The sequence below is a fragment of the Kwoniella europaea genome, chromosome 1 (genome assembly GCF_036810445.1).
Source record: "Kwoniella europaea PYCC6329 chromosome 1, complete sequence".
Classification (NCBI taxonomy): Eukaryota; Fungi; Basidiomycota; class Tremellomycetes; order Tremellales; family Cryptococcaceae; genus Kwoniella; species Kwoniella europaea.
This window is the reverse complement of record NC_089487.1, coordinates 13,035,916-13,063,316: the sequence shown is the minus strand read 5'-3', so window position 1 is coordinate 13,063,316 and position 27,401 is coordinate 13,035,916. Positions and strand designations below refer to the sequence as shown.

The 27,401-nt window shown below is 45.3% G+C and overlaps 12 protein-coding genes across 12 annotated transcripts; 7 read left to right on the top strand and 5 right to left on the bottom strand.

The window, feature by feature from the left end:
* Positions 1–193: 193 nt before the first annotated feature.
* Positions 194–3,666, bottom strand: V865_004980 (uncharacterized protein; the record flags this gene model as incomplete). The annotated part of the gene is made up of 16 exons (XM_066228753.1): positions 194–228; positions 311–398; positions 466–695; positions 752–833; positions 907–1,018; positions 1,104–1,370; positions 1,434–1,565; positions 1,616–1,674; positions 1,745–1,780; positions 1,844–2,179; positions 2,253–2,361; positions 2,432–2,883; positions 2,967–3,228; positions 3,287–3,429; positions 3,492–3,526; positions 3,594–3,666. The coding sequence occupies 16 exons, from the start codon at positions 3,664–3,666 to the stop codon at positions 194–196; spliced, it is 2,451 nt and encodes an 816-aa protein (XP_066084850.1).
* Positions 3,667–4,089: 423 nt separating this feature from the next.
* On the top strand, positions 4,090–6,211 carry V865_004979 (uncharacterized protein; the record flags this gene model as incomplete). The annotated part of the gene is made up of 8 exons (XM_066228752.1): positions 4,090–4,183; positions 4,250–4,354; positions 4,422–4,612; positions 4,715–4,954; positions 5,015–5,353; positions 5,439–5,538; positions 5,646–6,017; positions 6,117–6,211. 8 exons carry the CDS (start codon positions 4,090–4,092, stop codon positions 6,209–6,211), a joined length of 1,536 nt encoding a protein of 511 aa, XP_066084849.1.
* Positions 6,212–6,565: 354 nt separating this feature from the next.
* V865_004978 (glutamate-tRNA ligase) lies at positions 6,566–9,767 on the bottom strand (the record flags this gene model as incomplete). Its single annotated transcript, XM_066228751.1, has 12 exons — positions 6,566–6,794; positions 6,959–7,356; positions 7,415–7,737; positions 7,804–7,910; positions 7,968–8,135; positions 8,206–8,414; positions 8,480–8,638; positions 8,698–8,825; positions 8,920–9,135; positions 9,258–9,319; positions 9,387–9,484; positions 9,582–9,767. 12 exons carry the CDS (start codon positions 9,765–9,767, stop codon positions 6,566–6,568), a joined length of 2,283 nt encoding a protein of 760 aa, XP_066084848.1.
* A 270-nt stretch (positions 9,768–10,037) lies between these two features.
* On the bottom strand, positions 10,038–11,248 carry V865_004977 (uncharacterized protein; the record flags this gene model as incomplete). The annotated part of the gene is made up of 4 exons (XM_066228750.1): positions 10,038–10,318; positions 10,414–10,743; positions 10,885–11,134; positions 11,210–11,248. 4 exons carry the CDS (start codon positions 11,246–11,248, stop codon positions 10,038–10,040), a joined length of 900 nt encoding a protein of 299 aa, XP_066084847.1.
* A 636-nt stretch (positions 11,249–11,884) lies between these two features.
* On the top strand, positions 11,885–15,872 carry V865_004976 (uncharacterized protein; the record flags this gene model as incomplete). Its single annotated transcript, XM_066228749.1, has 2 exons — positions 11,885–12,862; positions 12,924–15,872. 2 exons carry the CDS (start codon positions 11,885–11,887, stop codon positions 15,870–15,872), a joined length of 3,927 nt encoding a protein of 1,308 aa, XP_066084846.1.
* Positions 15,873–16,266: 394 nt separating this feature from the next.
* On the top strand, positions 16,267–16,821 carry V865_004975 (uncharacterized protein; the record flags this gene model as incomplete). Its single annotated transcript, XM_066228748.1, has 2 exons — positions 16,267–16,700; positions 16,791–16,821. The coding sequence occupies 2 exons, from the start codon at positions 16,267–16,269 to the stop codon at positions 16,819–16,821; spliced, it is 465 nt and encodes a 154-aa protein (XP_066084845.1).
* A 718-nt stretch (positions 16,822–17,539) lies between these two features.
* Positions 17,540–18,745, top strand: V865_004974 (uncharacterized protein; the record flags this gene model as incomplete). The annotated part of the gene is made up of 4 exons (XM_066228747.1): positions 17,540–17,656; positions 17,769–18,040; positions 18,129–18,279; positions 18,350–18,745. The coding sequence occupies 4 exons, from the start codon at positions 17,540–17,542 to the stop codon at positions 18,743–18,745; spliced, it is 936 nt and encodes a 311-aa protein (XP_066084844.1).
* Positions 18,746–19,119: 374 nt separating this feature from the next.
* On the bottom strand, positions 19,120–20,888 carry V865_004973 (uncharacterized protein; the record flags this gene model as incomplete). The annotated part of the gene is made up of 5 exons (XM_066228746.1): positions 19,120–19,299; positions 19,375–19,505; positions 19,627–20,570; positions 20,636–20,693; positions 20,765–20,888. 5 exons carry the CDS (start codon positions 20,886–20,888, stop codon positions 19,120–19,122), a joined length of 1,437 nt encoding a protein of 478 aa, XP_066084843.1.
* A 1,312-nt stretch (positions 20,889–22,200) lies between these two features.
* V865_004972 (uncharacterized protein) lies at positions 22,201–22,536 on the top strand (the record flags this gene model as incomplete). Its single annotated transcript, XM_066228745.1, has 1 exon — positions 22,201–22,536. One exon carries the CDS (start codon positions 22,201–22,203, stop codon positions 22,534–22,536), a length of 336 nt encoding a protein of 111 aa, XP_066084842.1.
* Positions 22,537–22,927: 391 nt separating this feature from the next.
* On the top strand, positions 22,928–24,067 carry V865_004971 (uncharacterized protein; the record flags this gene model as incomplete). Its single annotated transcript, XM_066228744.1, has 1 exon — positions 22,928–24,067. The coding sequence occupies one exon, from the start codon at positions 22,928–22,930 to the stop codon at positions 24,065–24,067; it is 1,140 nt and encodes a 379-aa protein (XP_066084841.1).
* A 149-nt stretch (positions 24,068–24,216) lies between these two features.
* Positions 24,217–25,018, bottom strand: V865_004970 (uncharacterized protein; the record flags this gene model as incomplete). The annotated part of the gene is made up of 2 exons (XM_066228743.1): positions 24,217–24,264; positions 24,362–25,018. The coding sequence occupies 2 exons, from the start codon at positions 25,016–25,018 to the stop codon at positions 24,217–24,219; spliced, it is 705 nt and encodes a 234-aa protein (XP_066084840.1).
* A 408-nt stretch (positions 25,019–25,426) lies between these two features.
* On the top strand, positions 25,427–27,359 carry V865_004969 (ATP synthase subunit beta, mitochondrial; the record flags this gene model as incomplete). The annotated part of the gene is made up of 4 exons (XM_066228742.1): positions 25,427–25,595; positions 25,745–26,060; positions 26,126–27,222; positions 27,295–27,359. The coding sequence occupies 4 exons, from the start codon at positions 25,427–25,429 to the stop codon at positions 27,357–27,359; spliced, it is 1,647 nt and encodes a 548-aa protein (XP_066084839.1).
* Between the last annotated feature and the right edge of the window lie 42 nt (positions 27,360–27,401).

Genomic DNA, 27,401 nt, shown 5'->3' with positions numbered 1-27,401 from the left:
AAGACGAGCGGAGTAACGAGCGAGGTAACGTATCGCATATATCATTAATGACCATATATTGTATTAGATAGATTAATCAAGATGAACTCATGATGACAGAAGACAACTATGTACAGTTTTGATGCAGGGTATAGTATATATGTATACGTTCGGTATCCTCCTATGATAGTCCCAAAGCAGAAAGCTCATCTCATCACTTTGCAAATACGAAATCAACACTCCTAGGAGCTAAGAACAATATAACAGAGGGATGATGAGTCAGTCAATGGGAAATATCGTAGCTGTTGACAGAATGTTTAGGTAGACTCACCAGGTCCAAAAGTGATCTTCTCAGGTATTTCAACACCGTCACCAGTAATATCCAACAACCTGACTTTCAACGCTAATTCAGCCAATATCTATTCAAGTAAAATCAATTGTCAGCTGATGTCTCAATTTCCCGTCACCATTTATGCGCTCGCTCACATGAATATAATCAGCCGATTCTTTACTGGCCATCCCACTTTCACCTCTCAACACTCTAATACCATCCGTCCATTCTGCCAATTGAGCAGCATGGATCGCATCAAGATCTAACAAACTCGTATCGCCTTCACCTATTACTGAGAATGATAGCTTGGATACCAAGTTGGGTGATCTCGAGTTGACTGCGCAGCCTGTCTGAGGTCGAATAGAGGTGACAGACGAAATTTCGACTGAGAGTCAAGGATTAATAGGTGTATCATCCCATTGCCACTAGATCCGGACTCACTTCGTTCTCTCAACGATTCAAATGGTGGATTATCGATTCTCTGGGAGAATTCGTCCCATGCTATCACACGTCGATTCGGTGACTGCGCTCAGTGTTGTCAGTTACTGCCTCTAGCATCCATCGGACTGATGTCGAGTGGGTTTATGTACACTCACCAAACGCAAGAATCGTAATGGTTTCTGTGCGTTTGGTCTGACACTTGACATCACACCTGGTACGATGACCTGAGCAGAGTTGAACCAACCGCCTTGAAGCATACATCCGATTCTGTGAAAGAAGGGGCGTCTTCCATCAGCGATCGTATCATTCATATGAACTCAAGACATAGGATGAAGCCTGAGATGGGACATACCTCTGCTCCGAAAGGACCTCATAGCCTTCCCTACCCAGCTTATCCCTCAACTCCCTAACAGCCAATCTAGACATCATGCCATCTTCCTTCTCGAGCAATTCCATCTGTCTATCCCTGATCGTCCTATACTCAGTAGCTAGGAAATCCTGTTCCAAGTTCAACCACGTTTTGTTCCCTTCGTCAGAAAGGGACAAGCGAATTTGTGATCTGACGAGAAATGAGACTTTGGGGAAATCTGGTGCTTGAGAAGCTGATTCTGACCACATTCTACATAGAATTGCTTAGTCAGATCATCTTGCAATTTCAGTACTAGTAGAGACAGAATCTTACCTCAGAAAAAAGCGTAATACCAGTTGATGTAATTTCGAGAAATTCAATAGGAATAACTGAAAATTCGATGGGGAGTGATGGCCTGCCTGAGAAACTTTATAATGCTCGCATAGTATCTTGACGCACTCATGACTAATGACACACATAAGCAATGGCGTTCGTCTTCAGTTTAATCAACTTACCTTGCTTTACCAATCGGACAACGTCTTTCAGCGGGTTTAGCTTGTTGTTCCATGACGAGCTGTATTCATTCCATTAGCTCCTATTGTCACATAGAACGCAGAACAAAAGGTGCTCTTCAATTAACTCACATTATGGAAGCTTTCTTCATGGGTAGCGAAATAGTGCTATGCCAAAACCATAATATTATCAGCTTTCTATTCTAGGTACTGAGGTATGATACGACTCACCAAACATTCCAATCCTAATTCACCTACATCCCTGAACATCTCCATCTCCATCATAAACCCAGCTTCGTCCTCTCCATCAAGACATAACCCAATCTTCTGCCATCCAGCTGCAGTCCTCGCCATACCTGTCTTCCTGTGTCCATTCGAGGTCGTTAGATCTTGCTCTTGTGCTAGTCGACCGTATTCCCATAACTCGCGTAACATCTTTTCCTGGTGGGGGTTTGTTCCTGGTCGAACAGGTCTGAGTCGAGTGTTTTGTAAGATCACACCGTAACGGGCTTGGAAATTGAGTATTTGAGGTTCCACGACGTTATTTTGGGAAGTTGGCATGAGACGCTTCGATGCCATATTGTCGATATATCAGCCAAACAGGTTCGTGACGATATGATAGTGCGATAGGCGAACTTACCGATACGTATCGTCGTACACTGAGATGTTCCAAGATGGCTACCAGTTCAGGATGCTGTTTCGAGTTGTCTTGATGTCCTGATCGAAGGCACGAGTTGATCAAACCCAAGCTGTATAGCAGGGCAAACTCGTTCATCAGCTCATGTATTGCGATGTTATGGCCTCAAGAGCTTGACTTACCTCTGAGCTACCAGTTCCAGATCCCCAGTCCCTTCCAATCTCTTCACTACAACCTTGAAGAATAGCTCCACACCATTCAGTCCGTTGTTCCCTTCCGCTTCTGGTATAACGCGTTTAATTCTATTATATATCCTATCAAATCCATATCCATCATTATTACCGTTACCATTCCCATTGGAGTGCTCTTTGGCCTTTCCTTTGCGATCTTTCTTAGTTTGTCCATAAGGCGTGGAAGGTAATTTCATTCCTGGAATATTATTATTGTTGTTTCCACTTGACGATAATTGAGGAGAAGATATGACCAGTTTACGTATAATAGCTGTACTTGGTCGAAGGATATTAGGTTGAGTTGCAGTAATGACGATATTGAGTATCCTGTCGATGAAGGTATCGGATAAATCGCCCCAACCTGATTCGAATTCTAATATACCTCGAATACCTTGTAGAGCGTACTAAGCATGAATCGCACCGTCAAGGGGATGGAGTCAGCTAGCTAGCCTACCAAAAGTAGATCGATGACGGACGTATAACTCACAGCTAGACTATTTCCTGTCAAACCACCTTCACCTCTCTCCAAAAACTTGACTAACATCCGCATACCTCCCTTCAACATGAACTCCACAGCGAAATCTTCCTCTTTGATGTATTTTTGTAAATTGAACAAAGCCAATTTGAGTGGTATGGCATCTGCTGAACTTGGTACATCCACCGTACTGTCTCCTAGAGATATACGGTGAATGGATGATTTCAGAGAGGTTACCACTACTAATGCTTCTGTTGCTGGTGAAGGTACTAGCCTATAACAGCATACTCCAGTCAGTCCAAGCAGTACGAGAAGAGAGGGGTAAGACTTACTTTAGAACATCATGGTTGTACACTTTACTAGGTAAGTTGTTCTGAGTTACCAAATTATCCGCTTCGTCCCTCAGACAGAGTGTGATATGATGTTCCTTCGTGCCGAAAGAAGTAGACATGATTTCGACTATATAAGCTACACGCTATGAAGCCCATCAGTAGCTCGTCAGCCCAACTCTATGGCGAGTTTGTGAGCTTCACGTACAGCTTCTGGGTCTATACGAGCTGGTATTCTTCGGCCTAAAAGGTGATGATATATGAGCCGGTAAAACTGGTGATACATGATCGAATCCATGGACTGACCCACCTCTATAAGTTACCATGTTGGTTGGGATTGCCCCTCGCCTTGTGACAGGCGTAGGAGCAGGTGGTTGCGACATCTTGACGGTCGCCGCTTGCTATCTGAAGATTCTCGTCTCGCTTTTGCAGATTACTTTGCCTTCCACAGCTCTCGCTGGCGGTGTGATTGATATGAAGGTGATGATGCACAAGGTAGGAATCAAGTAATGTTGTTGGATACCTTATCTTAACGACGATTCCAAGTCATTCAACATTCTATAACAAGATCCAGGCACGAGTCGATGACCATTCAACGATGACATTCATTGATCACCTCCTTCACTCTTCAGTCTTCTTCCTTTCTACCTCTCAGTCATTGCATCAATATACCTATATCGCATACAGACAGCACCCTCCTCCACCTCCATCAACGAACACAAGAAATACATCGAAATCGAGCCACATCTGACGGAACACTCAACGGTATATGGTATATGGCCACCAGACCAGTACCGCTCGAACCCATGGGTCCAGACTTGCACGAACGCAGACCTCTTCATGAGGCCATTCCGGACGATTCTAGTGTAGATGAAGATGATGTGGATGACTTCATAGCAGGTGAGCTGTCATATCTTCAGATATCTGTACAGCAGTAGTAATTCATATGTCGCGATCACTTTATAGCCAACGAAGGACTCAATGGAATGAACAAAACGCACAGCTCATCCTCGAGACATGCTAGGAAGAGGTTATTCGGTGCGTTCATGATATTCGGATTATTGAATAATGGTGAGTTTCCTTCAAGTCCAGCTTAGTATGCTTCCAGAGTCTGTCAGCTGAGCTTCTTATGGTGTAGTCCTCTACGTGATTATCCTTTCAGCTGCACTTGATCTTGTATCTTCTTCGACACCCAAGGGGCTAGTAGCCTTGTTCAACATCTTTCCAGCACTTTTAACGAAAGTAGTATGGCCGTTGGTATCAATTGGGAAGATCAGGTATACGAGGAGAGTAGGGGTGTGTACCTGCGTGAGCTGGTTGGGCATCATGGTAAGTTGCACTTTCCAGATGATCACATCCAATATAACTTTCTTCATGTTATGAATTTCTAATTACAGGAGAAAGCTTATCCTATTTGACGACCTTGTACAGACTATAGCATTTTCAAACTCTCTTGCACCCCGATTACTAGGCATATCAATGGCGTCTCTCTCGTCAGGTCTAGGTGAATTGACTTTCCTCCAAATGACCACCACGTTACCTACGCGATCAACATCTAAGACCGCTCTGGGCGCATGGTCAAGTGGGACTGGCTTTGCGGGTATAGCAGGCGCAGGTATCTGGTGGTTACTCCGTGGATTGGGTGTAAAAGGTGGCCTGGGATTATCAAGTGTGAGCTGTCTCGATCCTGGTTATCGAAGGATACATAGCTGACCAATATCGAAATTTCAGATATTACCTCTCTTCTTCCCTATCACATACAAATTCCTCTTACCTTCTCACCAAGAACTCGGCTCCATGTCATCGGATAGTAACCTGGGTGAATATCAACCTGTATCAAACAATGATGATGCTGTCCCGCCATCGATATATATCACTCCGCCTTCTCAGGATCCTATACCTCAATTGGCCCCTTCTATAGAACCTGAAGATGATTCAAAACCTAGTTTACAAATTCATCATAAGATACATCTCAGTACGAAAGAGAAGTTGGATCTGCTCAAACCTTTGGTACTGAGGTATATGGTTCCGCTTTGTGCGGTTTATGTAGAGGAATATGTGATCAACTCTGTGAGTCCGCGACAGTCATTTATACCATATATAGTGAGCTTATCGAAGACTGACCACCACCAACATTGTTGCATCTCCTTCTTAGGGTGTCGCACCAACTTTGGTATTCCCTTTACCTACCTCTGGAATCTGGTCCAAACTATTCAAATCGCCCAGAGACTACTATCCATTCTGGTCTTTGACCTGTGAGTATAACTTCCTTCCTGTATTCTACCACTACCAGATTGGACATACTGTCTGCGTAACTCTGTAACTGCAATTAATTTATGACTAATACTGTGGATATCTACAGACCAAACATTCGTTTTCCTCTCTCGTTCATCCCTATCCCTCTCCTTCCCTCCCATCCCGCTTACCCTCCTACCTCTACCATCCATCATCCAATTCCTAGTCCTCTCGTCGCTGTACCTCCAAGCCAGACATTTCATATTCTCTACCTCTTCTTACACCCCACCGAATGTCCCTCCGACGGAAGGGGTAGATAGATCAATCAGTATAGTATTCTTGTTAATTTGCATAGAAGGGTTATGTGGTGGGTTGGCTTATGTCAATACGTTTTATCACGTTGCTCGTGAGGGCGAGAATGAGGATGATGATAACAGTGAGAAGGGTGGGATGCAGAGGGAATTTAGGATTGGTGCGGTAGGAGCGGCAGATTCGACTGGTATGTCATACATCTCAACCCAAGCCATTCCAGTTCCAATTAGCTATCAGAATCAGAAACGACTTCGATAGATGAGCTGATATTCTGTGTGGTCAATAGGTATTCTATTCGCTTCGTTAATCTCTATGCCATTAGAATTGAGTTTATGTAATTCCCAGATCGAACAAGGTAGAACGATGTGTAGGGATCTATAGGAGCTGGATCATATCATTGGGTCAGATATATACAGAGTAGAAAGGAAACGTAACGCAAGCACATGTTGTACTGTATATGAAATGTGTATACTAGATTATCATCATATCCATGCATATCATACCTAAATTGCAGTTCTAACATAACCTAAATCAAGTGCTTTTCCGTTCCTCTATTTAGTTATCATAGACAGGTTCGACCTTGAACATGTTAACTCCCGTAGCAACAGCGGGAACTTCGTCTTTTCCACTATGTCAAATACGAGAACATCAGTATGTTATATCATTCCCCTTCATTTCATTATCAACCTCTAGGCAATGAAAATGGAAATGATGGGAATAGTGCGGTTACACTCACTAGATCTTATCAGATTCAAACATCCCAGTCTTGACAGGGATCTTGAATCCACTTGATCCATTCGAAAGCAAGATCTTGGTATCGTCTTTACTTTCACCAGTAGTAGCGGCGGCGGGAGCAGCAGTCTTTGTGGGACCTGGTTTACCCCATGATCCTTTAGATGCACCTGCTACTTTTGGTTTCTCAGCTGCTGGGGTAGCTTTGAGGGAGATCGTTTGGAGTCGGCCGCTACAGAAAAAGACAGATTGTCAATACGACCATAAAATTAGACAGGTTCACTCCCTCAACAGATGGGATGATGTCATGTATCTTTTGAATCGGATCGATTTGGTAACACAGGATCATTGTTTCTGATAGATTGTGAGGGCGGCATGAAATCCACTTTAACTTACTCAGGAATGAAACCGAATTCCAATCTTCCCTCTGCATCCTTCGTGCCTTGACAGATATAATAACCCTTTCTCTCAAATTGGATGATATCCCATTTCTTCAAACTGGCAACTTCGGGAGAAGCAAGGGCTTTCGTTCTATATTCCGTCTTGGGGTTAATGACATCTTCAAGATTGTCATTCTCTTCTAACTTCTTCTTGGTAATCAAGTAATCATACTCGATCAAAGTGACTGGTACGAGCTGATTGGAAGATGATGGAGCTGATAACCAATGGATCTTCTTTGAAGTCTTCTTGAAATCTCCTTCGAGGTGTAAAGTGAATTCTAATGATTCTACTTCGCCTGAAGTGGATGTCTTCTTGTTGGATACGAAGACATTTCCCCAATCCATCGCTGTGATCTACAACCGCCCATACCCTATCAGCTAACAGCTCCTCCTTGACATTGAGCTGACTCACCTCTTCATTATCACCAAAGGAAACTGCGTCCTCCTGCTCGACCAAGAGCTTATCAGAGTATACAACCTTTTTATTACCAATCTCAGGGTTCTTCTTGTGTAAAGGTTTCTCTTCAACCTTCTCGCCACCTTCCAACCCTTTGATAGAAACTGGAACAGCCTTGTCCTCTGCGATAGCCCAGTATCGAGGTGCGATGGGATCGATCACCTTCTTGTTGACTGTCCAGATTCCATCCCATTCCAATGAGAGTTGAGCTTGAGAGGCACCTTGACCTAAGATGTAGTTCTTGAGACCTTGGACAGTCATACCTCTTGATCGAATACCTGTTACATTAAATGTCAGCTATTGTTCGTCGATCTTCGGATATTTCGGCACAATCAGCTGCTCACCTCTTACAGTAGGGAATCTAGGATCATCCCAACCGCCGACAACTCCTTTCTCGACCAGGTATTTGAGCTTTCGTTTAGACAAGACAGTGTAGACGAAATCGACTCGACTATCAGATTTCATAACTTAGCCCTACATATTTGATATATGGTTTAGCAACACTGACCTGAAATCGAAGATTTCAATCTTGGGGAAACCAAGTTTCTCCAAGAACCACTGATACTGTTCGTGTCTTGCGTAGTACTCGTTCGCTCTTAGGGCATGGGTGACACCGTCGAGGTGGTCAATGATAGGACAAGCGAGATCATACATGGGGTAAGCCTTGTATTGGGTACTATTCAAGTAGAACAGTTAAGTCAGCGACAACTGGCATCGCGTCTCTTGAGGCAGATCTTTGCACCTACCCAGTAATGTGATGAGAGCCTTCGACGTATCTGTAAACGACGGGATCTCTCATCGAACCGTTCTTATGCTTGTAGTCGATCTTAGCTCTCAACGACCATTTTTTACCTTCCTCCGAGCCAGAGAGCATCTCCTTGAATCTTGCCAGGTTCTCTTCGATAGAGGCATCTCGGTTCTTCGATGGAATCTCAGCTCGTCGTTGTTCTTTCACCTGTGTATGAAGAAGTACCTGTAAGCTTGACCATCGTCAAACAGCGGACACGATCCACTGCTTACAGTTTCACCATCGGTATCGTCCATAAAGGCATCGCCTTGTCTAATAAGTTGTTCAGTGAATTGTTGAATCTTATCGAAATGATCAGAAGTGTGAACGACCTTGTCGAAGCCGATTTCAATCATTTCAAGATCCTGTTTGATAGCATCTTCAAATTCACCCTATATCAACAGGACATAAGCTGGATACCTTGCTGAAGGTCTGGAAGGATTCAGCTTACCTCCTCTTTGAGTGGATTGGTATCGTCGAATCGAAGGATGAATTTCCCTTGGTATTGATCTGCCAAGAATCGATTGAGGATGGCAGCTTTCAAGTGACCGATATGAAGGAAACCCGATGGTTCAGGGGCTATAGTCATGATATGAACAATATCAGCGTCATGTCCACTATATGTACTCCGACACAGATTCTAATTATCTAAATGGATGTGAGAGTGACATACCAAATCGAACCACAACCTTTCCTTTAACAGCGTTAGGCAAAACCACATCGACAGTTTCCAACCTTTTGGTCTTCTTTCCTTTGTCCATCTCAGATCTAGCTTGTTGAAATGCTTTGAGAGCATTCTGGGGGACAGAGAGTGTCTCGACATGGTTGAACCATCTTGCCAAATGGGGTCTTCCGGGTTTCTTGATTGATCCGATGGCAGATGTGTTTCCTAATTCAAGTCAACATTAGCACAATGCCATCCAATTACACTGAGATACACATATGTTCGATAAAGAGGTTCATCCCGTATGATGGGTACATATCATTTCATGAACCATATGGATAACTTACCTCGGATGGTACCCCAAATGATAGCATCTCCAAAACCGAACTTGGATCCAGCAAAGTAGGTTCTAGTGTTTTGTAGACGTATTTAAGCTCATATTTCACGCTCGGACCGGACAGCACCTCCCAGCTTACCTGTATGCGAGATAATCATCCAAAGCATCCAAGACACCGGACACTTCTTGGAACGTGCTATTGGCAGCGAGGAGTGTGGGAAGAGGAGGGAGAGGAATCTACACGTCGAAGAACGGGGTATTAGAGGGTCATCTTTCATGCCTCATGGTGACATGAGAAACTGTTGATTGATCTTCATATACAGGTCTTACTCACCTCTTTCCCATCTATGCCTTTCTCCAACTCCTTCCTAACTTCCTCAGCACCTTTGATCTCACCATAAGTCGCTTGGCCGGTCTCTCCAGATTCGGTATCCCACCCTACGGGAATACCCTGGATCAGAGCCAATGCAATGAGGACGAATGGAGGTGTTTGGACGAGGGGTATTACTACTGATGGCATATTGTTAGATGTTATATGCTTTTTAGGAAAAAGGAGAAAAAAGAAAGTAGAGAAGAGGTTGAATGACGAACTTTTTTGGACCAAAAGAATGAGTCTGTTCGACTTTTACCTCCACATTTGGACAGCATACAGAGATGTGGCAGTAACGACAAAGCTGATAAGGCTCAGAATGGGGTAGGTAGCGGGATGGGTATCCAGATCGCTCTATCCGAAGATGACATATGCATATATGATCCACAAAGAACATATCCAAAACAATATAAAAGATCTTTATCCCCCTTGACGTCTGTATTCACCCGGTATTCTACCCAACTCCCCTTCCCCTTCCCTTCCGTCGTCGCCCGTTTCCTGCCTTGTATCCTCATCCTCGTCCAATATCCTAGCTGATGGAGCTATGGGAGGTGTGAACGGTGGAGTGGTCATCGGTGTACCGCCCGAGAAAGCTCGTGGCGGGGGTGAGGGAGATGGTAATTTGAATATCAATGATATTATGTGTTTTAGGGGGAGATTGAATATCAGTGGTGGTTCCGTTATGCGTATCCCGTTATTTGCTTTATCCCAAGATAAATTCACATCGAATCAAATGGACATTGTCAGCTGAATGATTTGAAATGGTCAAATAAGGTGAACAAGAAATAAAACATACATGGTTTCGATAATTCCTCATCATCATCCAACCACAATTCCTCACTTTCGATAGCTTCATACTTGTTCTTACCTTTTCCTTTCCTAGACTTACGCTGTCTCGTGCCCCCCTCGAGATCAATCTCGTCTTCGTCCTCATCAAATAAGGTGGTCGTCGGTATCGCAATGTCCTGATACTCTGTAGGTGGTAATAGTAGATCGTCGTAGGGTAAGGAAGGCGATTTAGGTAGATTGGTAGAATGATTGACGTATGATACACATAGTCCTACTAGCTGTATCAGGAATAAGAGTAGGTCGAGGAGCAATATTCGAGTTAAGGATGCAGGGTTTGCTATAGAGGAGGAGAAGGGAGTATATCAGCTTCGTGTAAACATGCAACTCCCACTTCAATTAAAGCTCATACCCGTTACGGTATACGATCTGAGGACGCTTGATGTGGCGAGGACAAAGAGGTGGTTCATCCTTGACTTACCTTGTCCGACGAAATCCAATATCAGCCCCTTCCCACCATTCATACCCCCCGCAAAATCCAACAGATGCAGAAACCCCGCCGCGAGATTCATCACCACCAACATCAATGATAAACCTAACAAGCTTTTGGTGGGATGTATGAAGGCACAAGCATTAATCTGTACTTGTGCTAGTACTCTTGAGACGAGGATGAGGAGGTTGGGTGTATAGAAATGCTGCATTACGGTTAATGCTTGGGCGGTCGTTGCTAGCTACCATCCGCAAGAATGGGAGTTTGTTCTCGTCAGCAATGGAAGGATCGACCTACACGGGTTGCATTTACTCACAGAGGCTACGGCATGTCGCCGTTGAGGTGCATAGACCATATCCTAAGCCTATCACTATCCGAATTTCTGTCTGTCTTGTATGATGTCCTGGTCTCCGGTCGTAGTTCCCTAGTTTCGTCGTAGGGTCTCGGCAGTATACAGCTCATATAACCATCCTGAGCTCCACTCGTAATCTGTCCTTCTACAGTCGGAACTTTGCCAGTGTTTCCTCGAGATGACACTACCTCGTGAACTTGTTGTCGTATCGATGAGTTGAGTCGGTGTACGAAGGATGTTTGCAAAGTGCAAGCAGAGGGAGAGATTGCATTCATCATCGTCTAGTGCCAGTAGGTGACTGATTCTGTTGCAACCGTAAGACCGGGGCCCATCAGCTTGGTATCTGAATTAGAATTAATTCCTAATGCTACTCGTTTTGTATAGGTTAAGATCGTAATGCGGTTTGTAATCGACCCCTGAACGCGTCTTCCCCTATTCTTGCTCGACATTAAAAATCAAAACATCTTGACTTGTCCGAGTGTTTGATTGTCTTCATATCATACATCCTATATATCTCATAGCCCAACGACGATCATGAACCATCCCATCACTTGAGTCACAATACCATCATCCGCAATTCGCTTTTGGACCTTGTATTCCGATGAGACGATGATATATCACTCATAATCAAATTAAAATATGAATTTGCAAGCCCCCATCACTGGACCATCTCGACCAAGACCTGCACTATCTTTCGACCCCTATTCTTCTCGCTCCGATCCACCTTCATCATCTTCTCGATCATCTACACCATCGCTTCACCGGAAATCTTCCATATTTAGCGATAGGTTCTCCACACCCACACCGTCTTTACACACCAGGTATTCCACCCCATCTCTAAACGGTAGATCATCCACAACGGTATTTTATCCCAACGGTGCTCGGTTTCGTTCACAATCTGTTCTCAGTACATCTCAGAGAGAAGATGAATTGATAAATAAGAAAAGATTAGATTCGTTCCACAAGCTCAAATCTTCCTGGGACCTTCTGAAGGAGAAATACGGTTCGATAAGTTTAGAAGATGATGATGAGATTGATCTACGTACTGGGAAAGTAGTCAAAGATAGAGGTAGATTGAGAGATTATGTAGGGAGAGAATTTGGTGAAATTCCCATCTCCGATAATGAAACTCAAACTGATGGTGACGGAGAGAGTAAAGGAGAAGGAGGGTATGAGATTGATTCGGACGAAGATGAAATAGGATTATGGGATGAAAGATCAGGATTGGATCCTCAAGTCACCGAGCCGCCGCTGTTATGGGAAATGGAAAATAAATTACGGAGGACGAAAAGCTGGGTTTCAGAGGAAGATCAAGATGATCTGAAAGAATTCTTATCACTGGAAGCTCAGAGAAATAGGTTGTTAGGCGTTGATAACACCGTCAGCGAGGACGAAGGAGCACCTGAAGCAGAATTGTCAGACAGAGATAGTGTGGACAGGTGGAAAGACTCAAGATTCAGAGGCACGAGGATTCTGCCTGTCTCGGCTACTTTGGATGATCTGTTCAACTCAGATGGGGAGAAAAATACTTCAGAAGATGAACTCCAACTTATTGACGATGAGGGGGGATCGGACCAGGATGTACGGGTGTATTCGGTTGTAGCACCCAATGATGATGTAAGTTCTGAATATGATCGTGTCTCTGCATGAATAACAACTGACGATTCTACTTGTTTAGCCCTCCGTGGATACTAATCTACAGAGCCCATCACCTCCTCCGCCACAACGTCGTGGGAAGACTCTGGAGGCAGAAGTTGTGATTCCCATTCGATCCCGACGAAAATCGCTTCCTGCTCCTTCTATCACGAAATCTGGATCATCTTTGTCACCAGCGTCTGAGGGTCTATCCAAGAGTCAAATGATGAAAACGTCAATTTCAGCACCGTCTTTATCTGATCTCTTCAACAGTCCTCCTCCTGATGACGATCTCTGCTCTCGCTCGCCGTCATGGTCGCCTCTACGCTCACCTTCTCCTGCAGATCCATCACCCTCCCCAACACATGACGGACATGATCGCCATTCCGCTATTGTTCTCTCGCTCTCGCCGCCACCGCCGAGAGAATTAGCTCATCTTCCATCACCATCCTTAGCTACCACACGGCCCCATGTCGACAGCCTATCAAAGTCCGCCAAGGGGAAGGAACGGATGGCAGGTGAACGTCCCAACGAGTCTCTCCCTTCAACACCTAATTCATCCGAATCACCGTACTATACGAGATTATGGAAAACCCCTAGTGGTGTGGTCAAGTCGTGCAAGAGATGCAGGAAGGCAGGAGGAGAACGAGCAGAGAAGGCGCCTTTGTGCAAAGGTAGAGTTGATCTGGCGAAATGCACTTTTGAGAGACATACGGTCAATCTTGGCGAGACAAGCCGACCAGAGGGTTACGATGAACCGGTCCAGCAACGTGCATTGCTGTCTGACAAAGGTCGACCTGAACACAATGCAGAAGACGATTCGGAATCTATCCTATCGGAACATGACACTACGATCAATACGCTCAGACAGCGGTCTTCAGGAGAGAGACAGCGTAGAAGCCATAAAAGGTGTATAGCTTGTAAAGAGGCAGGGGGAGAAAGAGCTCGGAAGGCTCAAACATGTCCAGGCGGATTCAAGAGACGCTGGTGTCAGTGGTACGAGGAAGAGTCAATAGAAGTGACCGATGAACTCCCTATCGCGGATCTTCAGTCGAATACTCGTGCACGGTCTAAAACATCAATACTTCCAGACGTCCCCCCGCATACTACTGACCCGTCCGATACCGACGATGGACCTCTTAAGCTGAGAAAGTCAGGAAGTCGCCGTAAATCCATAGTCTTGACGTCGGACAGTGAGGCAGAAACTATACCACAACAAACTATTCCGCGCATATTCTCGACACCGTTCAGAACACCTAATCGAGCTTCGAGCGAATTCATTGGTACTCCCTCTGACCGACCAACAGATCTGGACCAATCTCTTTACGCCAGTGGTTTGATATATAGGAGCAATGGTCGTGCGAGATATTGTGGAGCATGCTACGAGGCGGGGGGATCAAGGGCGGAAAGAGCTTGGTGGTGCAAAGGAAGAGCTTGGGGCAAGTTTTGTCATTTTTTGAAGAACAACGTTGAATCGGACTACGAATCTCCAACCGAATCGCCTATCAAAAAGAGCTCAAGAGGTGTAAATAGTGGCAGAAGAACCCCCGAAGTGCTTGTTAGATCATCCAGCGTCACGAGGACAAAAAGGAAGAGAGTGGTTTCGACGGATACTTCACAATTACCTCCTACGCCTTCTCCCGCTTTAGGACAAATTGTCACTAATACTTCGTACATGCCTTCACCGCCACCTACTTCCTCTGTGGAACCATACTCACCCAATCCAAACACTTCCGTCACCACTGTTCGACCTGTCACCGGAAGAGCCTCCTCGTCCTTTTCCATGCCACCTTCCTCTCCTCCAATATTTGATGGTCGACCTGTACATCCTACACCCTCGCCTTCCTTATCTGCGGCACCAGTCGACGAATCTCCGATTGTTCAACGGATATCCAAACCCTATATGTCCATTTCGACGCAAATAACAGGTTTCGGACCCACTCCACCACCTTCTATCGATGGTGCCAGGAGTTTTTCGATGTTAAGTGACGATATACCATTAACGTTACCAAGGAAAAGTATCCTGAGGAAACCTTCTGAAAGTCCTTATTCTACTTCAAGTGCAAGTGGCAGCGGGAGTGTGAAACGTGCAAGATTCTCATTGCAGCCTCGATCCCCTGTAAGAGAAGAATCTTCCGGTCCCCTTCATCAGGATCAGACAAGTGAAGATGAATTGTTGATACACAATAATGGAATCGAATACTCGTCCTCGCCTTCATCACCTGCTACGTGCTTCAGCCGATACTCCATCCCGTCATCCTCTCCATTGAGGAACGAATGGACAGTACGAGCGGCAGATATAGGCATGAAGCTTGGCCCAGAACATACTGGATCTCTACCTGAAGGGATGATCAAAGCGTTGGCTCCTTCCATGGCTAGATCTTCGCCTAGTACAGTTACTTTGGGTTCATCAGTGTTGGTAAATAAAACTTTCAATTTGCCAACCCCACCGACAAGTTCCTCTTCGACTTCATCTATCTCGATGACGAACGGGGCTAGTACTTCTTCACCTGCTCTATCAGGTGGGAGAAGGCGAACACCCACATCGAATGGTGGGGCAGAAACAGGCTTGATGTTGCCTCCGCCTGTACCGCTCAAACGATCTACACCGGCTCCTACATCTATTTCTTCTGATTCGAGATCACCGCCAAGCACAAGTACAGGTACATTATCGATACCTTCTCCGCCGATGGATCAACCAATAAGATTCACTCCTCTGCATAGATCAAGTCTATCGTCACGATCAAGGTCAAGATCGATGTCTGACCAACCCTCTTCGCTCTCCAGACTATCTACACCTTCTCATAAAGCATCTTCAAGGGAGGTATCAAGTACATCAAGGAAGAAATCTCGAGTGGAGATGGAATTAGCTAGGAAAGCATTGGAGTTGGGTGATGACGCGGGTTTGGAATGGGGTTTGGACGAAGATACCGAAGATGGAGGAAGGATGTGGAGAGAGGGGAGCGTGGCATTGTTGCGTAGTGAACTGTAGGATAGCATCGAGTCATCACTGTTTTCGGTACTGTCCCTCATTTTCGTGCGTATACAGTTCTCACAGTATTCTATTAGTCGATGCGTAGACCATTGCGTGTACATTGCCCTATGGCATGTATCCATTTGTTGTATATTCGCATATCTTTGCGACTACTGTAGTTGTTCAATGTTTGTTTGGTCCCGCCTTCTCATGACGTCAATGGTCGACTGGACGATTTCATTCGATAAGTCACCCAATCGATCCCATATCTATCTCATCTCAATCTGAAAAGGCAATATATCTACGACCACCATATGCATAATTATCCCTATCTCACCTCCCCTCAGCACTTTGCATAGAACTGTGCATAACTCGTATACACCACGATCCAATCCAACTCAAATAATCTAAAATGTCAGATCACTCTGGTCCAGTTGTTCGAAAAGTGTTCCTTCTCGAAGCATTCCTCAACCTCCTCTCCTTTCCTCTAATCACCAACACCCGCACCGTACTCTCATATCTCCTCCGGAACCCAGCACATATCAACCCTTCTTCTATACTTTTCGCCAGACTATTCGGAGGAATAATTATCGGTGGACTTACCACTGCGTTATTGTATGGTGCGGCACACATACCCAGTCGAAGAGCCGTCTACTGGACATTGGGGATGGGAGAGGTTCTCTTAATTCCCATTCTGGCGTTGGAATCGACCAATCCCCAAGGTGCATTAACCAGGAGAGCAGCACTGGGTAGCATCGGCTTGATGGCACCCCCTCTAGCTTGGAGGGTGTTTTTACTGTATATGAGACCCGATTGGATTGGGAGAGAGAGGGTAGGAAAGGATGAGTGAGTAAGTTTTAATATATACTCTAGAATTTGGATAGGAATCGATCTGCTTTAGATGGTCGCTGATGTTTGCTGTGGGATGTGATATAGGCGACAACCTCTCATAAGGGATGAACAATAGTTTGCAAAAAGAAAACAAGGTGGAACAGCGAGGATCAATCACGACAACATTGTAACAATAAGTTAAATGACCTAGTTTAACAGTGGCTATGGGCGAATGTGTTTTGTCAATGCACCAGCAGATGCGGTTCCCCTGATTATATATAAACAGCATCCCGATCTTGATCATTTGCTAATCCCTATATTGATATTACTCTGCGGAAAATCAAAGGACTTCTATCTATAGATAAATGAACTAATAAATGATCACCGCCGATCATCATCTCCCGTTCGATCGAGTGGCTATTGATCCATCGCAAATGACCTCTCCCTCTTGTCAAAGGAATATCCTTTGATCGCAGTGGTGTGGAATGATATTCTGGAATAGCTGATCATCTTGCCTCGGTGGTCAAATAACCAACAAAATAAAACTAACACCTGTACTTGGTCGTTGATTTGGACTGCGAATTGCAAAGGTGATTAAGGAGGAATTGACCATTAAGTGACAATTTACAGCGCTCAAGTCAAGTCAAGTGATGAATTATTCCATTGATTCAATTCCCCATTCATCTGGTACTGGCTACACCATATGGGAATAAGGTATATAATGAACTGGGTTAGACCATCTAACTTTCAATGATTTCCCCATCTTCCCTCTTTTCCGTCCATTTCCACACTTATCCTTCCCCCTGTTTTCCGTTCATTGACTACTTACGTTCTTTATCGCACAATCCCCCACCATGCTTTCTCTTACTCTCCTTTCTCTGCTTGGCACAAGCTTGAACGCTGGCGTTCACGCTTTACCTACTTTCTCGAATTTCACCACTAGACAAAGTGGTGAATCGCATCAAGTCACTGTGAGTCATCACTTCTCTCACCATCACTCCCCCATTGAAACACAAGTTGTATCTTCCTGCCCGATTGTCAGTCGAGATAATTGGACTGATGCAACATTGTATATCATCGTAGTTAGTCAACAATTGCGGTTCTGGCGAAGCTGTATTCGTACACGAAGGCAACCCCACCGCATCAGGCAGTGAAACCGTCTCTGGAGAACTTAAAGGTGGTCTAGCTTGGATGTCAGGCATGACCGGAACCGATTGCGCGGATAACGGTTTGAATTGCGGTTTGGTTGAATTTACATTGGTGAATTCCCAAGGAGGGATGCAGAACTCGGCGGATTATAGTCTGTTGGATGGGATTGATGATGAGTTAGGAACCAGTTTGGGTAATCATAAATAGTGAGTTGGAGGTTCAATTGAGACTACGGGTATCTTGTAATACCACACGACATCACACACTATAACATTGTTATTTGATATCTCTTAGTCAATATTCAATGGATTTTTCATTTACCGGAGCATGCACCAAGGCCCCTGGAGCATGTACCGGTGATTCAGCTTCAGAATGTCCGGGAGGGTTCTTCGATTCTGCTACGGAGGGTGGAGCACCCACTCAGTGTTTGGCTGATAATGTCGGTGTGGGTGGCGTTGTCGCTTCTTCCTCTACGGTTCTCAAGAAGAAGGGAGCTGACAGGAAGATTTTTGTAGATCACCATCACCTTCTGTTCAGCGGGAGCTGCACCTGCTGGTTCAAACGCGGCAAGCTCAGACTCAGTACCAGCTGGGACCGGTATATCCTCGGCTGCCACCTCACCTGCCGCCGTACCATCTAGCCCCACCAGCGTTCCCGCTTCCGTACCATCCGGGACTAGTGCACCTTCGAATAGTGTCCCAGCTTCTAACTCAGCTAATACCGGTATCCCCACTTCACCCTTGGCGACGGGTATCAACAGCGTTCCAGCAAATGGTGCAGGAAGCGTCGTTGAAGGTGGACCGTCTATCGCTACTGCACCGGTATCGAGCGCACCAGCTGCCGTCACTTCTGCATCTTCGAAGCCTGCTTGGGGTGGTGGTCGAGGTCATTGGACTAGAGCTGTTTACTAGTTCAGATCACTGAGACATGCTGTATAATCTCATCTTGACCCTCTGGTAGGAATGAACATGTATATGAATATGCGTACACTCTACAGTGTGGCTTCGATTCATAATCATTGTTGTGCTAACAACGTGTCATTCCATTATGCATTGCAAGTTGTTCATTATAATTGTATATATGTGCTATTGAATAGGTCCTGATATTGACTGTTTCACTTTCCTGTTCATGTTATCATGTTATATCGTGTTTTTGCAATTTGGTGTTGTCGTATCAAAATTATCATTATTGTCCAGATCCAAACCCAGATCCAATTCCGTCCTATGGTTACGCATCCTTTTCCCTTTCCTTTTTCATTCTATTCATTGTCCAAGGCGATATGTGATTATACAATCAATGAACCCAAGGCAATCCCCAACAAAGTCGTTATCATCTTCGCTGTCATCATGTCCAGGGATAATGTTGAACTGCCAGAGGATTGTAATGATCCTCCACTTCCTGCTGTCCTAGTAGCCGTAACTGTCAACCCTCCAACAACGGTCAACTGGGCGTGGATCGTACTTGTCTGCAGTAGTTGAAGTAGTGATCAGCTTTGGCTCTTACCAATTCAAGTACAATGGAAATTCTCGAATGCACTTACCACTAACACGGGAGCAGTCTGACCTGCCTGGTCAGTGGTACTTCCGTTAGTCGACGTGACAGTGACAATGACCAGACCACCATCTGATCCTTGACTCGCCCCTGGATCAGTAGCAGTGACGGTAACTACGGCTATGTGAGTGACGAATCGATCAGCAATTACCCATTCGTTTGATCACATGTGGTTCGATGAATTACAGGACGAGGAGAGTATAATCTTCATAAGTGAAGAAAAAAGACACAGTCAACTCACCCTGTCCTCCATCAGTCGGTACAGCCGTCTGGGTCGCCGTACCTCCTCCGGCAGTAACCACCACTACCACTGTTTGTTCTGCTTGCCTCGTTGTAGCTACTCCGTTGGTGGTCTCTGTCACTTCAGTGGTGAAGACCCGTGTGGCTGTAGCTGTTATCGGTCCGCCTGGTGTGGGTGTGGTGGTTGGGGTGACTACACTGGTAGAAGTGACTACTGCAGATGTTTGTTGCGGAGACGAGGAAGATGACGATGCCGGAGGTTGAGCGGAAGGTGAGGAAGCCAGTGCTGAAGATTGAGGGGAAGATGGTGTTGAAGCTGATGCCGAAGATGGTGGGATAGTCGAAGGTGAACCAGAATCTGGACCTGAAGAGGAAGAAGAAGATGGGTTGGTTGGTGATGTCTCAATAATCGGAGATGATGATGATGGGGATGGTGATAATGATGATGGGGATAGGGATGGTGATAATGATGATGAGGATAATGATGATGATGGTGTTGATGATCCATCGGTAATGGAAGATAACGGAGATGATGTACCAGCAGAAGCTGAGGTAGCGGATGACAGGAGAACAGAAGTAGACGTACTGGAAGAGGATGTTACGGGCTGTATCGATGAAACAGCAGCTGAAGGAGTAGCGGAGGGCGGTGCACTGGTGGTGACACTCGACTCAGCAACCGAAGAGGGCGCAACTGAAGATTCGACCGATGAAGATGGTATCGGTGATGCGGAGGCTGAAGCTGCAGCCGTGGACGTGGATGCTGGTTCGGCACTTGAAGATGGAACCGCTGAACTCGGCTCAATTGATGGTGATGGAGAGGGAGAGGGAGAAGCTGAGATGGGAACTACTGAGGATGATTCAGGAGTTGCGGAACTTTCCTCAGCCGAAGTAGACGGTGAAAGGAATGAGGTAGGAGTGACCGCAGAAGATGTGTCCACTGTCGACCTGTCACAGATCGTATTTTATGTTAGTCTCGATCATGATCAACCTCAAAGATATGAAATACTCACTGCACCACCGATGAAGGTGCTTCTGAGGTCGCTATCGAAGTAGCCTGGACTGAGGTAGCTTTAAGTAATTCAGATCAGCTTTTTGACCTTCTGCAGTTCGCGGTACCTTGAGGTACACTTTTTGCTCACCTGCTGCTGAAGATATATTGCTGACATCCTGTCTCTTAATCAACTCTCTCCCCTCTATAGCAGGTCTAGCATGTATCTGAGCCAACAGACCTGCTAAGTACCATAGCAAAATCGAAAATAACATGACGATCGTCCAGGACCTCTCTCGGTACGCTTTGGTCTTCTAGCCAACTTCGATATACCTTATCTTCGTCTTCACTCGTCTTCGTATCACCTATCTACGTATGATACTGGTAGGTGACCGATGATACCATGACACTTTGAGAACTTTCTTTCGGTCCTTCTTTATTCGATATGATCTTGGTCGTACAAAGGAAAGCTGAGATACTGTACGGTGTGGGTGAGTAAGATAATTGATCTTTCCCACTGATCTGATATCCTATCTAAATGAATTATTGACCTTGCAAGTACAGTACATATGGTCAACAAATCGGATCGGTAAGGCTATGGCTATGGCTGTGCTCAGGTATGCGCAGGAAAAGATTTTGTCGATTAGTCACTATGACATGTGCTGGTGCATGTGAGGTTCTGCAGCGAATTTTAGCTAAAACCCGCTTAAAGACGTCACTTTTGATGTTGGTGGTCGACCTCCACCAAAGCTTATTCCCTCCCACAAGACGTTCAGTGGCGTCAATTTGTGGCGACGTGATTGTCCATACATTTTGGATCGCGGACCAGGACACAGGGATGGTGATGTACTCCGCAACAAGATGGCCTATTCTGTATGCGACCCCCTTGAGAGGTTTGGGATCCGGAACGATGTGAAAGGGTGAGCTAGTTGATGAAGGCCAAGAGAACGGTGTGTTTGCAGCTCCGACGTATATAAGAGCCTCCTGGGATGGAGGAAAGGAGGTGAATAGTGCATTCTCAACGATTTGATCGGATACAACTCCGAATTGGTACAAGCTGTAATTTCCGAGATCATCGCATGAGCTCAATGTTCTGAGTCTACGCCATCGGAAAGTTGGATACACGTTTGGTTCTTTTCCTCCATTGTACAACCTGGAGTATTTTTGAGCATCAACGGGGATCCACTGCGGAGGTGACAGTAATGCTGTCTCTTTGCTATCACAAACCAATTGGCCTGTCAACCGAGAAGGTGTCGTTATCTGACGATCCAATCGGAAGCAGTACGCCCCATGAAGAATTTCCCTTCTAGAAGGACCTGAGGTATGGTATTTATGTATTTTCGAACCCCGCTGAAATAGACCTCACATGACCTTCCATCCGATTAAATCACCCACTGGTAGACATATATAAAAAGCACTGTATTTGATGATTTTTGTTTGCAGGATCCGCTTCATGTATCCTACTTCTCTCCCAAATCTGTCAAAAGTTTCCATTTGTGATTGCTACACGACTGTGCCCCGTTAACACTGTACCAATCTTTTCTTGCACTGCCAAACAATCGGAAGTCGTCGAACAATCTTTCAAACATGAATTCTAGTGATTCCATTTCCAACAGTTGGGTTCTCCTCCCCCCATCCAATTATTCTTCCACGAACACATCAAGATACCCATCAGCTCCATCAACTCACTTCAGCTCAGCAGACAACAGTACCTTTCCCTCAGCCCGCTCCTCAGCTACCTCTTTAGGAGTATTGGAAGAAGGGTTTAATGATATGCTACATAATGCTGCTGCTGATCTGTTCAACGATATACATGGAGACACCATGAATGAAATCTCCGATCTGGATGTACCGCAAGGCAATGAGACAGGGGAAGAAGGGATTAGAGGACCACCTGCATCGAGAGATGAGAGAATGCAGTGAGGCACCAAATTAGGAGACCGACGTATGTATCATGATGGTCATTTCTGTAATTCCATTTACATTTCATGCCATGCAGCTACAATGTACACGATGGTTACTGGACTTAGTGATAGTATATGCGTAGTGTATACTGTACAATCCGAGTACGAATGTAACCTGATGTCTTCCTGCTGTACACCTTCCTTTTGAACTTTTGACTCCCACCAGATCCTTTGACCCCCTTTGATCTCGACGTCACAAACCATAACAATAGACTCAAATGCGCAAGCACCCTAAAAAGTACTTACTAGGCGATCTTGAATTCAGATATCATTTCGTTTACCAAGCAAACCTCAATGAATTCATGATTTTCAATCAGATAAAGCTCGTCCTTATCGTTAAAAGATCCAGAATGCCTTCTTCCGTAATTTCTTCAACATCATCCTCAGACGAAGACCATATCAGTAACGATTCACTATCTTCGGGCTCTGTTTCCACAACCTCTTCAGCAAGAAGCGACGACTCTTCCATCGATCTCTCAAAACTAAACATTTCCCATTCGAGCTCTTCTCCCGTGCCAAATACCCCAATCACCCCTACAAGAGACCCATGGCGCATTTCTCCCCATCGTCTTCGTTATACCTCCTGTCCATGTACCAGCCTCAAACTCAAGAAATTCCAAACGATGGTCACATCAGAGGATTACCTGAGGTTTAATATGGACAGATTCGACAAGCTTCTCACTCGTCTTTGTAAAATGTCCAATATCCCACGTATAGCCCAGAACGTAGAATTGGTCTTGAGGGGTCTGAGGGAAAGGGGATATGAATTATTTCATTTTGTAGGTAGAACACTGAATCAGGAGGAAGGTGGGAATGGAAGGAGTGGAATGAGTGTATTTCTTATGATTCCTGATCCGAATAATAAACTTTTGGGTCATAAGATACTAGCTGAGATACTTATACATTCCCGGATAATGGGCAAGGGAAAAGATCAATATGAGATTGCAAGTAGGTTTCATGAAGATTATGCAGATTGGATCCTTATCCAACCTTACGAATACCTATCTGATACTAGAAGTCGGAAGATCGAGTATGTTATACCTGATAAGAAAGAAAATAAATCTTGGGAAACAATCATCAACGATTTACTATCCAAGATCCGTCATGTATATTCTGGTCTGACTGTCTATGCAGGAGGTATTATACCTGTCATCACTCGGACTACTAAAGAGTTGAAAGAAGATGGATGTAGAGTATATGCTTTTGAGATGGAATTGGTTTATAGGAAAACTTCGACTAATAGATTCATAAAGATGATTAGAATTGGATTGAAAGTCTTCCCCAGTCAGATGAACAAAAGCAACTCGGTGTCTTTGTCAAAGGCTAAGAAAGAAGAGGAGATTGGAGCGGTAATTTTATTAGAGATCAGGGATGATAAGATCAAGAATATGCTGGTCATGTACAAGGATGATTGGCCGGTAGTTCATTCTTATAGGGATGTTATACCGCCCCCGGATCTGAGTGGGTTAGAGAGGTTGGTAGAAAGTTAGTGTGGTTAATTATGTAGTGTGATTTTATATGGTCACCCATTGTCGCTAGCAAGTTGGTTAAAAGATGATAGTCATTCATCTATTTAGTACCGTATGTCATATATGCATTTGATGATGTACAATGGACATCGTCAAGTCACCTAAATGACCTAGAATGGTAATGAAGGTCTGTTCCTGATCTTTTCGTCATTTCGTCCCTACCATTAACAAACATCACATGTGAATGTCAGTACACTTTGTAAATCATCGATGTCTTATAGACATCATCTGAGGATAAGTCGGAATGATACTCACCTGCCTCCAATCCTTTATTCTCTTCTCCATACCATCCAACCTCGTCTGTCTATCCGCCAACTTCTGTGTCCTGTTCCTCTCATCTTTATGTCCTTTAAACATCAACTTCCTACCAGAGTATAAACTCTTCGTCGTTCCTTCATTCACATCCTTTTGTTTTTGTTGTTTGGGTTTTAATTGTCCAGTCCAATTTATCGTTATCTTATCGTTCCATCTAACAGGTCTTGAAATCCCTTCTATCTCTAATAACTCTTCGCTCTCTGATCCTAACGCGGGGGCCAAAGGTGTCCTTTTTGATTTGGCTGAGATGGGTAGATCGATAGAAGGATATAATTGTAATAATTGTTTTTGTCTCCTATTGGATATAGAAGGTTTCTTCCAATTGTACCTTGCTTCTCCTGTCAATTCTGATTCTGACGATCGTCTGTTCGTCCTCTGCACCAAGAATGGGTTAGGTATGTTTATGGTAGATGGTATAGACCCATCTTCGCTTGACTGTTCGATAGCTTCGATTCGTTTGGCGATACGTCGCTGTAAGACCCTTGGGAGATGTTTGGCATGGACGGGTGAAGAGGGATTGAGAGGGAGGGTGTTTTCGAGCGCTGTGGAGCGGATGATGGACGAGGAGGAGAACAGCCGTCGAGTGATGGTGCTCATGATTGATGTGTTGTTTAATCGAGCTTAGCTGAGCAGATATTGGTTGCTTACTATTACTTTGCTGCTCTGCACTCTACTGTATACAGCAGATTCGACAATTCAACATGCATCGGAATCACACTATTCACAAACTGATTTTACGAGTTGACGGACGGTGGAGATCGCCGGGAGCATGAGTAAACGGCATAAAGTGCCACACTGACCCAGACTCCGCCATTCAAAACGCCGCTCCGAACCCTTAGTCGCTCCGTCTGTATGGTGAATCCCCCTCTCACCAACCAGCGTATCCCCCACCACTTCCACTTCCACTTCTCTCTCTCTCATCATCTCACATCTCAACCTCCTTCTACAACCCCTCCTTATCCTTCTTTAACACTCTCCTTCCCTGGAAGATAAAAAGGACTCAAAATGACTCTCGTCTCAAGATCTGCTATCCGTCTCTCCAGACGAGGTGGTCAACAGCTCAGAAACGCCCGTGCCAACGCCGCTTTCTTCAACACAGCTGCCAACCAAGCTCAAAACGTTCTCCCAAAGTTCAACGCTTCCAGCTCTAGAGTTCAAGTCCCCGCCAAGTCTTGTAAGTCATTATACCGCCTTGTAGCTATCAGGGAGTGAAGGACTAGAAGGAATAGAAAGCTGCAGATCTATTGGGAGAGGTGTTTGGAGATCAACGGATTATTTCGGCCGGATCGCGAAAAATGCTAACAATTGTCTTTCATCCTCTAGCTATCAACTCTGCTAGAACCTACGCTACCCCTTCCAACCTCCAAACCGGTTCCATCAAGACCGTCATCGGTGCCGTCGTCGATGTCCACTTTGACTCTGAGAACCTCCCTCCTATCCTCAACGCCCTCGATGTCCAATTCGCTGAGGGTCAAGAGAAGCCCGAAGGTGGTCGACTCGTGCTCGAAGTCGCCCAACACTTGGGTGAGAACACCGTCAGATGTATTGCTATGGACGGTACTGGTGGTCTCGTTAGAGGTCAAAAGGTCGTCGACACTGGTGCTCCCATCAAGATCCCAGTCGGTCCTGCCACTCTTGGGTAAGTAGTCACTTCCTTCTGCCTTACCTATCTATCATCTTACTGATGATCGGAACATCGTGCAGTCGAATCATGAACGTTATCGGTCAACCCATCGATCAACGAGGTCCTATCAAGGGTGTAAAGGAAGCTCCTATTCACGCCGATGCTCCTGAATTCGTTGACCAATCCACCCAAGCTGAAGTGCTTGAGACCGGTATCAAGGTCGTCGATCTCCTTGCCCCTTACGCCAGAGGTGGTAAGATTGGTCTTTTCGGTGGTGCCGGTGTCGGTAAGACTGTGCTCATTCAAGAGCTTATCAACAACATCGCCAAGGCCCATGGTGGTTACTCCGTATTCACCGGTGTCGGTGAACGAACTCGAGAGGGTAACGATTTGTACCACGAAATGAGAGAAACCGGTGTCATCAACCTTGAGGGTGACTCCAAGGTAGCTCTCGTGTTCGGTCAAATGAACGAACCCCCTGGAGCTCGAGCCCGAGTCGCTCTTACCGGTCTTACCATCGCTGAATACTTCCGAGACGAAGAGGGTCAAGATGTGTTGCTTTTCATTGACAACATTTTCCGATTCACCCAAGCCGGTTCCGAAGTATCTGCCTTGTTAGGTCGTATCCCTTCCGCTGTAGGATACCAACCTACCCTCTCTACCGATATGGGTGGTATGCAAGAGCGAATTACCACCACCAAGAAGGGATCTATCACTTCCGTGCAAGCCGTTTACGTGCCTGCCGATGATTTGACTGATCCTGCTCCTGCCACCACCTTCGCCCACTTGGACGCCACCACTGTGTTGTCTCGATCCATCGCCGAGTTGGGTATCTACCCCGCTGTCGACCCTCTCGATTCCAAATCCCGAATGTTGGACCCTCGAGTCGTCGGTGAGAAACACTACACCATCGCCACCCGAACTCAACAAATCCTCCAATCTTACAAATCTCTCCAAGATATCATTGCCATTTTGGGTATGGATGAATTGTCAGAAGAAGACAAGTTGACCGTCGAACGAGCCCGAAAAATCCAAAGATTCATGTCTCAACCTTTCGCCGTCGCTCAAGTTTTCACCGGTATCGAAGGTCGATTGGTACCCCTCAAGGAAACCGTTGCTGCCTTTGAGGAAATCCTCGACGGTAAACACGATCACATCTCTGAGAACTCCTTCTACAGTGAGTAGCATTGGGCTCTGATCATACAATCATGACATTGTGCTAACTTGTTTCACCTTTCTTCTTCTACAGTGGTCGGTGGTATCGAAGATGTCAAGGCTAAGCACGAGAAGTCCCTTAAGGAACAAGGTAACTAAGCGGATCTTTTAGAGTAGGAGTAGAAAAAAGTGTCATATGAA